Source organism: Tiliqua scincoides, chromosome 9 (assembly GCF_035046505.1).
Source record: "Tiliqua scincoides isolate rTilSci1 chromosome 9, rTilSci1.hap2, whole genome shotgun sequence".
Taxonomy (NCBI): Eukaryota; Metazoa; Chordata; class Lepidosauria; order Squamata; family Scincidae; genus Tiliqua; species Tiliqua scincoides.
The window spans coordinates 45,224,735-45,241,168 of record NC_089829.1 but is presented as its reverse complement, the minus strand read 5'-3'; the positions used below and the strand labels follow the sequence as shown (position 1 = coordinate 45,241,168).

At 45.5% G+C, this 16,434-nt stretch overlaps 1 protein-coding gene across 2 annotated transcripts in view; it reads right to left on the bottom strand.

Moving 5' to 3' along the window:
• RANBP10 (RAN binding protein 10) overlaps positions 1 to 16,429 on the bottom strand; it is a 49,574-nt gene extending 33,145 nt beyond the window's left edge. For both annotated transcript variants that reach the window (XM_066637078.1, XM_066637079.1), the window contains exons 1-3: positions 16,197 to 16,429; positions 13,427 to 13,538; positions 3,574 to 3,626 (exon numbers count right to left, since the gene is read on the bottom strand). In XM_066637078.1, coding sequence (XP_066493175.1) covers positions 3,574 to 3,626; positions 13,427 to 13,538; positions 16,197 to 16,425 — 394 coding nt within the window. In that variant the 5' untranslated portion in view covers positions 16,426 to 16,429. The remainder of the gene's footprint in view (positions 1 to 3,573; positions 3,627 to 13,426; positions 13,539 to 16,196) is intronic.
• Between the last annotated feature and the right edge of the window lie 5 nt (positions 16,430 to 16,434).

Sequence of the window (16,434 nt, the reverse complement as noted above, 5' to 3'; positions counted from 1 at the left end):
TGCCAACTTTTGCTCAAACTTGCCAGCTAGGAATCCCCACGGCATTCTATGCTCCTCTGTCTCTAGAGGACTATGACTTAACATTGTGTCAAAACGCTCCTTCTGTTTACCTTTACCTTTAACTGATGGCAGCATCAGCTGGAGAAGATGTTCTTTGGTTCTAGAAACGAAAGCACTACAGACTTTACCAAATGGGAAACAAAGCCATAGGCTGTTTAGTCTTCTGCTGTTACTTACCACCTAGGAAAAAAAGTTGCCAGTAAAAGCAGAGAACCTTTTCCTCCAATGGGACTATGCAAAACAGAGGCAATTTCAAATCACTAGTGCAGGAAGTGGTGCACTCCATCTAATTTAGCCACTGCTCTGCAATAACACAGGTATCTGCTGGCACACCCGCTAACAAGAAGGTCAGTGAGGTACAGCAGATACAGCTGGATAGTGGAGAGGCCTGGACCAAAGAGATTTCAATTCAAATTCCATCCCACCCAGAAATCTCAGCTGGTGACCTAAGCCCATCACAGGCACAGCCTGATCTATTCCACAGGCAGCTGAAAGGATACAATGGAATAACTGCCATATATGCTGCCCTGAGCTCCTTAGAAGAAAAGGAACATGCAAGAGTGATGGATAAAATAGGTATGGATAAAAAAGGGGGAACCAGAAGAGCAAAACAAACTGTGTCTACTACTGAATACACAGTACTTTTAAAACAGATCTACCTAACCTGTGACCCAAAATGCACAAAAGCCACTGGTGATGTATGGCAGAACATCAGGAGGCTCAAAAACTTGTTTTTGCTGCTTTCTTGGGATTGCAAACACACAGAAACACACACACAGGAGGGGCTTGAAGTACCTAGCAGAGTACAACATATAGCAGGTGGTGCATATTTAGCCCAGAGGACCACAGAATTGTGCAAGCTGCTTTAGATAATACCATTTTCAAATACCATTATCATGTTGCAAATTAAAGCAAATATTGAGTAGTTCCAGACAGCCAAGCAGAATGATCGCTCTCCCTTCTGAATTTATGCATTATGCCCCATCCTAAAATCCAGCCTAAGCACACTGGGAAGGGCAATAGTTTCATACAAGTTTCACAAATAGAGCTCAGCACCTGTCGTTTCTAGTGATCCTTTGTTGATACAATGGATTGCTTTTGCTGGAAAGGACAGGCTGCGACCCAAACCTCGGGTTTGATGAATGGACATTTTCTTGGAAGCTGCAGCCCAATGCATTTCTAGTAGCTAGTGACAAAAGTGTTGAACAGCAAGCATGGCCCAAAAGCCCTGCATTTAGCATGAATCACATGGGCACACTCTAATAATGATCACATATCTCGCCTGACACGGTCATTTGCATGTGACCTTGCAATCAAGTTCAAACTCTAAACGTGTGCAATTCCAGGCTAACTATGAAGCAGCTACAAGGCCTGCTCATTAGGAATGCTGCAGTTTTGTGTTTTTTTAAAAAGACAAAGGCCCAACTACACAATGAGCAGGTGCCAGAAAAAATTCCAACAGATGAACATAAAAAACAAGATTGGACAGGAGTTTCCAGATAGCCTAGGGAACAAGGCAAATGAAGTTCTTCCCAGGGCGGAAGACACCACTACCACTACCACTACCTCCTGTAATAATCCTGATCCCAAGAACTCTCCCACACCTGCACCAAACAGGACAAATGGCTTTTTAACCTTGTGTGCACAATGACTTCAGCCAAAGCTTTTACCCTTCTTCTGCATTTCAATGCATCCAACATTGCATTGGAGGGACTATGTTTTGTGGACATTTTTGGGCCTTAGAAAAAGCACCCCTCCTAGCAATTTTTCACACTGTAAACAGGTGCAATGCTGTTTGCAAGGAGAAAAAACATCCAGGACTAAGAGGGAACATGCTCCTCTTGCTAGGGAAACTCAGATGCTCCATCACACTGGGATGTGCATCTTGGTGAAGGAAGGCATGAGGATGTGCAACTGAAGACACATTCTTCTGCACAGCAAAAATTTCAATGCGATATGCGCTGGAATATGCATCCTCAATGGGAAGGAAATATTGGCTAAGTTGCCTCAGCAAGAAGGAGGCATTCCTTCTTTAACTCCAGTCCTCTTACAAACAGCTTACAGTTGGACTCAACTGGCAGGAGACCGAAGTAGTAATAGCAGTAGCAGGCTCCCTCCTAAAATGATTGGAAGAGGGAATAGATCTTACTCAAGCATTTCTGTGCCCCACATTCTGTTCCCCCACATTTGCTCAATGCCCATGCTCAAAGCTATTGCAACCCAATCCTCTCCTCTCCTCAACACAAGACTATCTGGCTGTTCCTGAGTAAGTCTTTGAAACCAGAATCTCTTCTGGACTGCCTGAAATTGGATGCAAGGTCTCTACAGCTCTAGTATTGTATTGAAACATATCATGACCAACAGGATCAACTGGGAGTGTCATCTTGTACCAATACTATCAGTGCATCCAATCCATTTTAACAAGAGTGCACAGAGGAGTTCGCACCTGCAGCAGGACTATGAAATTATTCCTAGTAAGGCTGACTTATGGGTACAAGTTGGTCAGCAATAATGGTACTACAGAGGACATCAAGCTATTCTAGCACAGTAAGGCAGGCTCTTCTACAAATATGAAAAACTTGCAGATGAGCTATAACACCTAAAAGAGGGCTACAAACATGCAACAAGTATGCCATAAGGACTGGAGGAGATACCCTCAGAGGACTGAGCTTTGTCTGGGAATGACCAGCTGTTGACCCCCTAGTTCTTAAAATGTCAACCACAGTGGCAGAATAAAAACTAGAGATTTAAAATATATTCAGAAACATATATGGATTTAATCTTCACATGTCACAGAAGGGACCTGGAAGGATGCTCTTTCTATCATGCTCCACACCCACCTTGGAGAGATCAGATGTCTTTTGTAGCAGAAGGAAACTATGTTGTAACTGAAGACGGACTGTAACTCTAAGCTGTATAGTAGATGTGAAAAGACTGATGAATAGGTAAACAGTTTATGGCAGTGGTTCCCATACTGTGCACCACAGCACAGGGATACCACAGGATGTCCACAGTGCCCCCTTTCTCCCAGCTCTCCCAGATGCCGCAATCTTGGCCAGTTGGGATCTAGCCGCCCTGGGTCCCTTTAGGGAGAAGGGCGGGATATAAATAAAGTTTATTATATTTATTATTATCTTGCCCAAGTTAAGTTTAGGAACCACAGGTTTATGGGTATAAAAGCAAGGAACAAGAGATGTGAGGGAGAGTAGTGGAAGTCACCAACAGACCAGTTATGGCTGGTTGTCACATTCTATATCTACAGGTACCTATTTTTGGAACAGAGTTCCACATGCCCCATGAAGTTCAAAAGCAATGAGTTTATAGTTAGAGGAAGATCAGATTTAGACACGAAAACAAAGCCTCGGTGAGATTCTATCCGATCAACACTCTGCCTCTAGACACCAGAGGAAGTGGGCACATTTTGTTTGCCCCTGAGAATTGCACCATTTCAGTATAGCGATTATTAACACAGCACAGGCTGAGTGGCACAAACAATTCTTAACAGTGACTCACCAGGAAGTCTGTTCATGTTGACACCTTGGGCCGAGAGTCCTATCCCCATGTACCTTCAAACAAACAGAAGTCTGTTAATTCGGCAAACAGAGAATGGCCAAGTAAACCCACACAACGTTGCTCTTCCCTATTGGAAACACAGATTGAATTGGAGGAAGTTCAACTTATCCCTTGGCGGAAACCTTGGCCACATTTCCTCTGAAGACAAGCACAAAATACTTTGGTCAGCTGGCCACAACAACTTTCTTCATAAGCTTTTTTGATGTACCCAGCAAACCAACTTCATCTTTGAGGAAAACTTCCAGTTCTTGGACAAAAGGTGTTATAGGCCACTAACATGCAATACACATAAATTATTTTTGCTAATGTGTGAATTCTGCATGGAGACACGTCGGATCCCTCTTAAACCAGATTGCCAACCCTTTAAATCAACTCCCTTGCCCACAACCAATCAGAATGATCATGCAGCAAGCTGGGGACAGCAGCTGTGCAGATACAGTGCAGGCATGCCCCATCTCCAGGTGCAGACAGGATGCCTCCTTCTCCAGTGACGAAGCAGGGCACATTGTCTCTGGCAGATAACTCTTTGGAATTCATTATCTGCTGCTAGCAGGAGGACTTCCCTGCCATAGCCACCCTTGGTTCAGGTAGGTTTTGGCCTTCACACATTGCAGGGTTTGGCCTTCAGTCACATCAGAAAGGAACATATTTGGCTGGAAACCTACTGACTGCTCCATCGGAGAGGATTACATTTTCAAAGCAGAGGCAGCGTTACTGCCATTATAGAGACTGCTTTACAGAAGAATCTCATCCCCCTGCTCCAAGACAGACAACGTGTTTTAGGAAAAGAATTCATGCTTTAAACATTATCCTCAGATTCAAATCCCTGCTCTGCTGTAGACCGACTATGAGAGACTGGGCAAATTCTAACTTCTGTTTGCAGAGCAGAACAGTCTGCCTGAGCCTGCAGAAACATTGGCTACACTCATAAGATGGCACATCTTGGGAAGAAACAGCATACAGAGGTTACTTCCTTTGTCAACAGAACCTCAGGTTAAAGCAGAGCTTGTGAGAAAATGCATATATCATGGGAGCCTTACTGTGCAGAGGGAGAGAGAAGGCAGAGTTTTGTCACTCACAGCAGTGTACACTGGCTATTGAAAGATCACAGGCCTACAAAATTGAGGGTCAGAAAATTTTTTCCCAAACTTTATGGTGGCTTGATATGAATTTGGGGTGCCGATTCCAAAAATGGCATCCATTTTGCCCTATCACGTCTAGTTTTAGAGATATAGTATAGCCACATTAGTGAATGGTTCAAGCAGCTTCCTCATGAAGAAGCCATGGTGTAGGCTTCCTCATGAGGAAGCTGCTTGAACCATTCACTAAAGAGGCTATACTATATCTCCAAAACTAGACGTGATAGGGCAAAATGGATGGCATTTTTGGAATTGGCTCCCCAAATATACCCAGGAATTGGTGTAACGTTTAAGGAAGCAAAATGTGTGTAATCGAACTGGGAAAGTTAGTGTGCTAGGACTATCTAGATCAGTGATAGGTCTCCTAGGCTATTTCAGGGAGCTGCTACACTGAAATTGGGCAAGTTCAGTAACCATCACTCATGATTTCCATGGGGGAATCTAGCAGCCCTGCACATGCAAGTTGTCTTGGAGGCCAACCCTGATGAGCCTCAGGCTTCTCACCACTAATGTAGATTTTCTGGAAGGCATAATAACACCTACAGTTCTGAATAACCAGAACTGTATTCAAAATTCCCTCCAGAGGTCCTCACTGGTTTTTAACTATGAATTGCCAGCAGTTTTAGGAAAGTACAATTTATCACAGAGACCAAGGACGACAAAATTACAGGGGCAGTAGAACCAGTGAGAGAAGCTGGCTGGTTGTGGCTGTTATTGGGATTTAACAGGCAGTCTTGCTGGGAAGAAGATCAGGGAACTTGTGGCTGATCATCACTGAAGACAATCGCATAAGAGAACTTGAGGAAACCTTCCCAGAAGCCATCTCTGAATCAATATCCAAGAGTTGACCACTTGATGGGTAGTGATTCAGCAGAGTGCCAGTGACCTGAGGCCTACAGAGTGGGGACCCACAGGAAAATTTCAGGAAGGAGTCTCCAAAGCCCTAAATCTGCCTGAGATGTAGAACCAGCCTGTTTACCAGGGAAGCCCTCCAGTGTGCAGCTGTGACTGGGTAGGAGATAGGAAGAAGCAACTGGTTATCTAAATTACACAGGGAATTGAACTAGTCACAGGGTCTAGTCACTCTTGAGAGCTGCTTTTAAGTAACCTTATAAGCAGCAGAACATCTAAGCAACTTCTGTATTATTTGTATAAATAAAGTTTGTTTTGTTGTTTAATATTTGGTTATGTGATCACTCCCATGCATTACACAAGGGGAAGGTGTTTTGCATATGGGAGCAGCAGACACTTAGTAAAGGAGTCTATAACGGGGAAGAAAAGGGGGAGGATTTGGTAGGAATTCCACCGCAGTTATCATTAAAAAGGAATTTTCTTACGTGTGATTCACAAGAGCAAGCGGGATGTTAAAAGCCGCCTGTGGTCTTATTTAAAGAACCACACGAGGGGTTGACAGAGGAGGTGTTGGGTTCTGCTTGACCCTGGTGTTTAACACATCCCTAACCCTATATCTGCCGTATATCCATATCCTGTTAGCTTCTTTAATAGATCTGTCTGTGAGGTCAAAGTGTGCCAAGCTGTTTACCTGGGCAAGACCTGGTTGAATTAATACACTGTGTTCTTACCTTTCTTCCCATAAGTATCCAGGCAGCCAGCCACCAGACTGCACATGTAACAAAATCTATTTACTTTGAACAGTATGTCTGTACTTTTTAAACACCATAACTAAGCTGAGCTAGTCCAGTAGCAGAAAATTTCTCTGTTCTTCCATATTAAGAGTTTATAGATAGCAGATAAAGGAGGAACTGACCAAACATGAAGCTTACAAGTCTCACCATTGAAAAACATTCAAAAAGTGCTGCCTTATTTTTCCATAGCCTCCTAGCTCTCAATATCCTGTCCTTAAACAAAGTTGGCATTAACCAGAATTTCTGGAAGTCATGGATTCCTACAGTCTCTGTGGAATCAATGCAAGCAATTCCACAACCTAAAGCATTTTGAGCTTAAAGCCAGTGCTGCTCACCTAGGAGGCTGGTACATAAGAACATAAGAATTATGCAGGGGATGGACAGAGTGGATAGGGAGATGCTCTTTACACTCTCACATAATACCAGAACCAGGGGACATCCACTAAAATTGAGTGTTGGGCGGGTTAGGACAGACAAAAGAAAATATTTCTTTACTCAGCGCGTGGTCGGTCTGTGGAACTCCTTGCCACAGGATGTGGTGCTGGCGTCTAGCCTAGACGCCTTTAAAAGGGGATTGGACGAGTTTCTGGAGGAAAAATCCATTATGGGGTACAAGCCATGATGTGTATGCGCAACCTCCTGATTTTAGGAATGGGTTAAGTCAGAATGCCAGATGTAGGGGAGAGCACCAGGATGAGGTCTCTTGTTATCTGGTGTGCTCCCTGGGGCATTTGGTGGGCCGCTGTGAGATACAGGAAGCTGGACTAGATGGGCCTATGGCCTGATCCAGTGGGGCTGTTCTTATGTTCTTAGGAGGCTGGTAAAGACTTGGGAGCCATGACCAAAAAAACAGAGCAAACAAACAAAAAAACACTGTTGCTTTCCCTCCAAAGGAGAAAACCCTAAATGCCCTCCAGTGGGTTGTTGGCACTGACCTCTCTGTGCTGCAGGAAAACAAGATGCATTCCAACCCTATTCTAAACAAGAGTGGAAGAACAGCATTTTATAAGTGCAAGTAATTTGTATAAAAGAACCCAAGTCCTCTATAAACACTACATGCCAGAGATGAATTACTGTCTGTGAGAGTTGCACAGCTCATTACTGTATTAACAAACTCATCCTTTTCTACAGAACAGTTACTCTCATAGCCTGGCACAAATCCTCATTTAGAATTGACAGACCGCCACTTCTGAGCACAACCAGGCTTCTGGATTGCAAACTAAGTAAACCACCCAGTGATGCCATGCCATATGGATAGAAGAAAATGTACACAAAGTTTACCAGGCCAACAGCATGAATTCTCACTCAACCTTGGAAGAATACTATGAGACAGGATCACTGTTAAGCCCATCTTATAAGTGCAACTGAGGCACAGGGAGTCTGACTTGGTGCACTGGGCTCATGGCATAGAAAACAGATACCTATGATCAAACTCACCAATAAGTTACAAATGTCAGAGCTGATGTGTCACAGTACTTGTACCCTGGACTGCATTTATCAGAACTAAAAAGTCTATCTCTGCATAATAATTACGCAAACCTATTTGTGTGACAACATCAAAACATCACATTATTTCTTGATTCACCCCTCCTGAAAAAAACTACATTCTGCAATCCAGGATTACCATTTTTGTAGAACAAAAAATTAATATCACAGTTAAGTGCATCAAGTATTGTGCAAAATGAACATAAAATCCACTCTGTTCTGTCACCGCATCTAAAACACTGGCCACCTGCAGCCTGGTATACAGGCAAGGCATGAACATGGTGGAATTAACATGCTCCATTGGGAAGTGTGGGTACTTGTAACAGCTTGCCCCTGGTCATCAAGACTGCTAAAATTCAGTCTCTTGGAAAGTCTGAAAGAACAGACCACGGCCAGTCTCTCTACTGCCCTTTATCAGGAGTTGCCTCAGCTTTGAGCCCACCATTCTTTCCATCTCTTCTTTACAGTTCCCGTTTAGCTTCTGCTTCATGTCAAACTTCAATGGCTTCCATATGTCATTACAGACAGCTGGCACTTTCACTGGTTTGAACCCACTGCTCTGCAAGGTACATGTTGAACAGATTTGTCCACCACTTAAAACCAAAAAGACTTTTATTTTAAAGCTACCAGAAGACTGAAATCCTTGATGACTCTTTGCCTACTGAAAGAATTCAAGGTTATCGTTTCCGCATGTCTCCATTTTCAGAAGAACAACAGTCAAGAGCATGAGCCCAGAACTCTCTAGTTCAAACCTCTGCTAGTTACGAACCTGCTGAAGGTGACGATACTGGCCTACCTCACATGATTGTTGCGAGGGTACTGAGATAATGGACTCAAGTTGTGAGAGCATTTAGGAAAAACACTAGACACAAAACATGGTTAGGAACTGTTGTCCTGCTGACACCAACCCTTCTGAGTGTCTCTCTGATCTGTCAGTCCAAACAATGCTTCTGTTCCAGCAAGGCAGACTTGTCAAGACAGCTGGGGAAAGAGCAGCAATCACATACCTGCTGTTATTATTTTAAGCTATCCTCAAAAGCAAGGTCCCAGCCTGGATGACTCTGATCCTCTGATACGTACCAGGACTGAATGCATTTGTTGTTGCCAAGTTTATTATCTGAAAGTCTGCTGAACATTTCCTAATTATACCTATCATGCTGCTGACAAGATTTCACCCAATTCCAATCTGTTGTGCCAATGATGCAGTGTCCCTGTTTTCTAAGCAAGCATTAAAATTTAGCGTCCTCTCAATGGATTTAGATAAGATTTGTGAACACTAAACAAAGTTATTTCACAGGGTAATCCTCATTACACTATATGTCAATGATTCCCAAATTGTGAGCCGCAGCTCTCTGGGAAGCTGCGGAAACCAGCCAGGGGAGCTAAAAAATCCTCACAAAACCTGCCACCCTATACAATGTACAGCCCTAATGGGGAGCTGTGGCTAATGGCCCAGTAGGTCAAGAGAGCCACTAAACAAAAAAGTTTGGGAGCTACTGCTCTATGATACAAAACAGGTTTGCGGCCATTGGCACCTTAAGGAAGTTCCTTATTAAGCTAGTTAATCTCTGATATCAGCTCTGTCCAACTTTTGCAGGAACTGCAGAGGTAATTTATATATGTCCCACCTCAGTACTGTACCCAAATGGGCACAAGATCCATCAAAGGTATTGCCCCTGCTCTGTTCCATCTCCAAGATCAGCTGAGCCAGTATCTTTCTTTATGTACATGTATAAAAGGGCACAGAAGCCACAGCTGGGTGGCACATGCTGGAAACCAAAGTCAGAAGGGGATCCTTCCAATCCAGTACCCATACCAATAAGACTAAAAGCAGCAGCATCTAAAAAGACAACAGCAACCCCCACTAGTGCCAATAAAGTACTCTAATTTAAATCTATGCTTCTCCTATTCAACATGTGTACTGGGCACAGTTTACATTTTTTGCATTGGAGATACTCTCACTGAGATAGTGGTACTTAGATACTTGGGGTAGGCATGACACTTTATATGAGACTGTCCACTATTTCCCCCATTTTAGAAGGAAGCAAATGGCGCTAAACACATCTCATACTTCTAACATACTTGCAGTACTGGGTTACACGCCAATGTTATATAAGACACCTAAGGAATGAGTTTAATTTATGACCCTATTAAATGGTGAAGATAGTCCTTCAATGCTCCTATTAACCTCTGACACTGAGCAACTGGTAAGGGATATGGTGAATCAGCCTGCAAGAGAAAAGGCAACTTTTTGCCAAAAGAGACAACAGTGAGAAGGCTCACAGAACCTGGCAAAACTTCCTTGACCTCTTTGGGAAATGATCAACAAGTACCAACTCCTCATTCCCCTCAGCCAACCCTTCTAAGCGCAAAGGCTACTTTTGTGTCCCTTCTCCTATGCCTTCCTATTTTTCCTTAGAAGCAGCTGGGAAGAAATGTGAGAGTGTGTGGGGGCTGGACAGAAGATAAAGGGAATGAGACATGCCTGTACTTGGTCTGCCACAACTGTTCAAACAGAACACTTAAAAGGCTGTCATGTTAAAAAAATAAATGTTGAATTTATTAATTTATGTAGATAACATTAAATGTGCCCGTTTACACAAAACGGTTCACCTGGCAATGTGCATGTTTACAGCATACAACCAGTGTGTAGAGCAGACACACCAATTTGCAAATTTATCCAGAAAAGCTAGAGATCATTAGCAACCTTTGCTCTTTGATACAGGCACTGTCTTCCAGTTAACTGAATAAGACGAAGGGGCAGCAGCACCACCAAAAAAAGCCTTTTTTTTTTTTGGTGGTGCATAAATTATGGGTCTGCCACTTCTCAAAGAATCCCTGATGCAGCCACTTAACCAGCAGGAATTCCTCTGTACTCTTCAATGCATGAAAATTCTACAAAGCTGATAAAGTGATCAAATTCCATTTGTCAACTTCCCTCCATTAGTATGTCTTCTTCAGTTTCTTCTATAAAGAAATTACTTAGCTGTTTAGCAGTGCTGCTTGAGTTCTCATGAAGAAGGCAAGTTCCAGCCTTAAATGAAATGAAATGCATATACAAAATATAGCCAAGATCATTGCCCGTTAACTGCAGTTCTCTGAGCCCTACAACCCACATCTCACACGGAAGTATAATGGTCTTTTATATTAGTTGCCCTGTTCTGGAGGATAGACAAGAATACACTCCGTTTGTTACTAAGGTAAACAAATTCAGAACAAAAATAGATCATATGCTGCAAGAGTCCTTGTTTTTCAAGCTCTCATGGAATGATGACACTGAGAAAACCACCAAGGAAACTCTGATATAGGGCACAGAGCCTAATGTTCCATATTTGGTCTGCACAATAAACAGTAGATCGTTCCAGAATGTGACTAAATTGCAGGTGAAATATTTGACCTGGAAAGTTCAATGGGTGCTCCAGGAGCATAGTATCCATACAATTCTCAGTTCTCCGACACTACAGTGACATTTTAGACAAAAGATATCTGCTTGTCAACAAGCTTCTTGCTCCAAGCTACCACACAATCCCACACTTGGGACTTGCCTGCAAAAAAACATAAAAAAAACAGTGCTGCATGTCGGATCCATAATCTTCTGCTGCTTTGCCAAAGAAAATCTGAAAGCATAATGAAGATCACAAAGGGGTGGGGAGTAAATGCCCTGGGGCACCATGCATTTGATGCCTGTGGGTGCACCCCTACCGCTGCTTGCCCTCCGGATCCCTTCTGATGGCCAAGTGCATCATCCCCTGACCTTCCAAAAGCCTTCTGAAGCCTCCAGAGGACCATTAAACATTTCTTCCGGTTTTCTGACAAAAACCGGAAGCAGTGATCAAAGGAGACCTCAGAAGGCTTTTGGAGGGTCAGGGGATGCTGCAAAAGGCTCCAGAGGCTTTGGTTAATGGGGGGGAGGGGAGGTGGTGGCATTCTGCGGTCCTGGCCCCAGGCGGCACATATGCCAGGATCAAGACTGGATCACACCACAATGCAGAAAGTTGTATATTGGGCTAAAACATATGCAAGATTAGAAAATAAGAGTAAAGTGCTGAGAGGGGAGGGGCTTCACCAAAACACAGTGCAAGGCACACCAATACACCATATAACCATAGCTTCACCTCCCTGCAAACCTGGTTACAAATCTAAACATCCTATGCTATTATCAGTCATAATTTGTCTGTACAGAACACTAAAATGGAATTATATAGGTTTGTAGAACCTCTGGGACACTTTAGCAATGCCTAGAGTAAGTATATACTGCTAACAATATATTGCAAGAGCAGCTGGCATTCACATTCTCTCTTAAGCAAGAGGGACCAAGGCTCAAACACGCTCCCATGGCATTACAGAGGAAACAATATGATGAAGTGGTTTTCTGCACCCTTAGAAAAACACAAGATTTACATCAGCCTGGTGCCCACAGATGTGATTTCATCACGACTGTGACAACACACAAACAAGTCTATGGCATAACCATTCTTCAAAGGCAAGTCAGCCAAGTCCATCTCCCATTGCTAAGCACTTATTCCCCCTCCCAAACTGGTTCCTCTCCATTGTGCAGTAATGACAGCAAAGCAACCAATCTGACCTCCTCTAAGGGTTTCACATTTGACTTGCAGTTCTTGCACTCAAGGAGGTTTTTTGGGGAGGGGGGAATCTTTTTCAAAAAAACACCACCTCCATGTGAACAGCCTCAAAAAGAACAGCATGAACTGCAAAGGTTCAATAATATTAGTCTTTATTCAAAGCGACTGACAATGAAGTAACAGCACTGAAGACAAGACTACCTCAGAATACAGTTTTGAAGACTATAGCCTAAGGCAGCAACAGAAAACTATTTCCTGAAGCTGTGTCAATGGATGAAAGCAGCCTTTACCCTATTGATTAGGGATTATGGATATGCAGTTCTCACAGGCCCATAGATTTAGTGGCTCATCTATGCCCTTCATTTAAGCCACCAATATCCTGTCTTGAGCAAGTACCTGCAGGGAACTTTTACATAAAATGGTTTTCCATTTGAAGGAATTACAGTTTGCTCAGTTCCATTTGGTGATATGGATGTTTTTCTACCACAGCCTCAACAGTCACTGCCATATTGAGTTTCAGCCCCCAACACACCACATTGGAATTCTAAGGCACACGCTTCGTCTAATTACCCATAACAGCCAGCAAAGGGAGCAGCATAATAAGTATGCCTCAACTCAGTATATATTACTGGCTTGGCATTTAATAGCAGGAAGTCAAACCGGTTTTTTAACTTGAACTGGAGTTGAACTTGAATCACACTTGTATCATCACAACTGGACCTGAATCCAAACCAAATTAAAAAGTGACTCAGCTCCCCATTTCAAAATTAAATTGGGACAACTTCCTTCCTGTTGAACAGAGAGGTAGAGGTCAACCACCCATTCCCTTCCAAAATGCCTCCCTCTCTTCCCTTTCAACTGCAAGTACAACAAGACCAGAATTAACTTCGCAGAACACAGAAACATAAATTTCTCAGACAGATCAGAGGTATACACTTACCCATCTCTGCCTTTACTGACTATCTTCACTTCAAAGTAATAAATACCACAGGCTGCAGGGATGGGATGGGTGGCCCTGACTGAAGCAGCATCCTTGTGATTTTTCCCATGTCCTGCAATAAAATTGAGAAAGGGGTGGGAAAAGGGGGTGTATAAGATATCACAGACCCTTCTAACTTAACCACTGGTACAGAGGAGTAGAACAGGAACTATGCCGGACTTATTCTGCATAGAAGCCCAGAAGAGGAAGAGGCTGTCTCACTGATAAAGCCATGCCCCCCCCCACCGCACTGCACCAGGGAGGAAAAGGCAGGGAGCAACAGCACATTTTTCCCCTTTGTCCCCAGGAAGCAATGAGCCCCCCCTACCCACTCTCTCTCTCTAGGTTTAGAAAAGGCAGACCAGCAATCCAAACTTCAGGTGAACAGTGCCAAGGCATATTTGCTGCTGGGTTGTAAGGTGTTCAGAAATAAGGGAGTAGCACCAGGATGCAGGTCTATCTAGTTGTCTTGGGTGCTCGCAGAGGCATCTGGTGGGCCGCTGTGTGATACAGGAAGTTGGACTGGATAGGAAGGGCTCTTCTTATGTTCATATGTTCTTATGTGACGACACATTCATCTTGGTAAGAACAACTTTTACTTAAACGGTTGATGGCAACACTTCCTTCATTATGAACAACAATAATTCATAATAATAATTTCCCACTGGGGGAAACCATGTTATGTCTTATGTTCTCCTCATAATACCAGAATGTCTCTTGTGGTCTCGAGTGCTCCCTGAGGCATCTGATGAGACACAAGAAGCTGGACTACAAGGCCCCTGGCCTGATCCAGCTGAACTCTTCTTATACCTAACCTGAACATTTACGATCACTGAAATTCAAATCAGTGGTGGTGTGAATGCTTTGCTGGGCCTGATCTTTTGGAATGATAGTTTTATCACCGTTGTGCTCATCGGGATAAATATGAGATACATAAAGCACCACAGCATGTGGTGATGGTATGATGCCTTTAAAAGGGAATTGGACAAATTTCTGGAGGAAAAATTCATCACAGGTTACAAGTCATGATGGGCAAATACAACCTCCTGATTTTAGAAGTAGACTACCTCTGAATGCCAGATGTGAAGGAGGGCACCAGGAAGTAGGTCTCATGTTGTTTTCTGTGCTCCCTGAGGCATCTTGTGGGCCAGTGTGAGATACAGGAGGCTGGACTAGATGGGCCCCCTGTGGTCTGATCCAGCATGGCTCTTCTTATAGTCTTAAGGCAAAATCAACCCCCCACAACTCTTGCAAAGGATGTGCCATGAAAGGGGGGGAAGGCTCATGGTAGGTTGGAAGGTAGATGACCCCTCACAGCCAAAAAAAAAGGCAGGCAGCAACAGCGCCATGCAGACTGGGCTGGCCTTTGGAAGAGTCAGGTTGCAATCCTATGCATGCTTTCCTGGGAGTCAGCCCTGTTGAACTCAATGGGACTTACTTCTGAGTAGACATGCCTAGGATTGGGCTCTCAGGCTGAATCCTACACATGCTTTCCTGGGAGTCAGCCCCATTGAATTCAATGGGACACACTTTTGAGTAGACAGGCATAGGACTGTGCTGTCATTCTCTATTGGCAAGTTGAGTCCCCCTCTCCCTTTCACTGGTACTGCCCACCCTCCAAATCTCCCCTTAGCCCAGGCCTCTCTCCCTCCCTCCACCCCACCTACCCCTGTGGTAGACTCCTAAACAGACCCCCTCAAGCCCCTGACAACACCTCCCTTGGCCCCCTTCACCACACCCCACTGTGGCAGGCTCCCCAACAGACCCTCCCCAAACTCAGGAGGGGCCTGACAATGCCTCCCTAGGCTCCCCTTGACCCCAACCCTTTGCCTGAGGGGGCAAAAGCACCCCTTCCTCATTCCCCCAGACATCTTGGCCACCCCACTCCCTCCTCCCATCTACCCCTGTGGCAGGTTCCCCCACACAAATCCCACCAACCCTGGAGACGCCTGACAGCGTCTCTCTTGGCCCCCCTTCACCCCACCCCTGACTTTGCACAGACATGCATAGACATGCAAAAGTTCTCCTACCTCATCCTCCCCAGGCATCTTGGTCACCCCACTCCTAATACCCTTTCCCTCCTGGCCCCCCCACACCTACCCCTCTGGCAGGCTCTCCCAGACACCCCCCAACCCCAGAGGGGCCTGACAACACAATTCTTGGCCCTCCTTCACCCCACCCCACCCCTGCCCAAGGAGACAAAAGCCCCCCTCCCCCATTGATCTCGGTCACCTAATACCCTCTCCCACATCTACCCCTCTTGCAGGCTCCCCCCCACACCTCCCAGCCCCAGAGGTGCCTGACAATGCATCTCTTGGCCCCCTTGATCACACCCCCCCGCCTGAGGATTCAAAAGCCCCACTTCCTCATCCCCCCCAGACATCTTGGCCACCCCACCCCTCCCCCACCTCTCCTTGTGGCAGGCTGCCCCACACACACCCCCAACCCCAGAGGGACCTGGCTGCACCTCCCTTGGCCCTCCTCCCTCCACCCCCCTCCCTGAGGTGGCAAAAGCCCCCCTACCTCATCTGCCCCAGGCATCTTGGCCACCCCACTCCCCGGACCCTCCCCCTGTGGCAGGCTCCCCCCCACACACCCCAGCCGCAGAGGGGCCTGCCAACGCCTCTCTGGGCCCCCCGAGGGGGCCAGAGCCTCCCCCTCCGCTCCGCCGCCCACTCCCGGGCCGCAGCCCCAGCCCTCCCGGGGGCCAGCGGGGCCGCCGCGGCGCTACCTTTGTAGTGGACGCGCAGGTTGCCCTGGGAGAGGCCGATGTAGTTGTACTTGTCCTTGGGGCTCCAGGCGCGCGGCAGCGGCGTCTCGGCCTGGTTGACGGCCGGGTAGAGGCGGCGGAGGCGCCGGCTCAGCTCCTGCTCCTCCGGCGGGGGAGGGGGCGCCGGCGGGGGAGGGGGCGCCGGCGCCGAGTCCCCCCCGGGCAAGCTCGCTGCACTCGCGTCCGCCATCTTGGACTC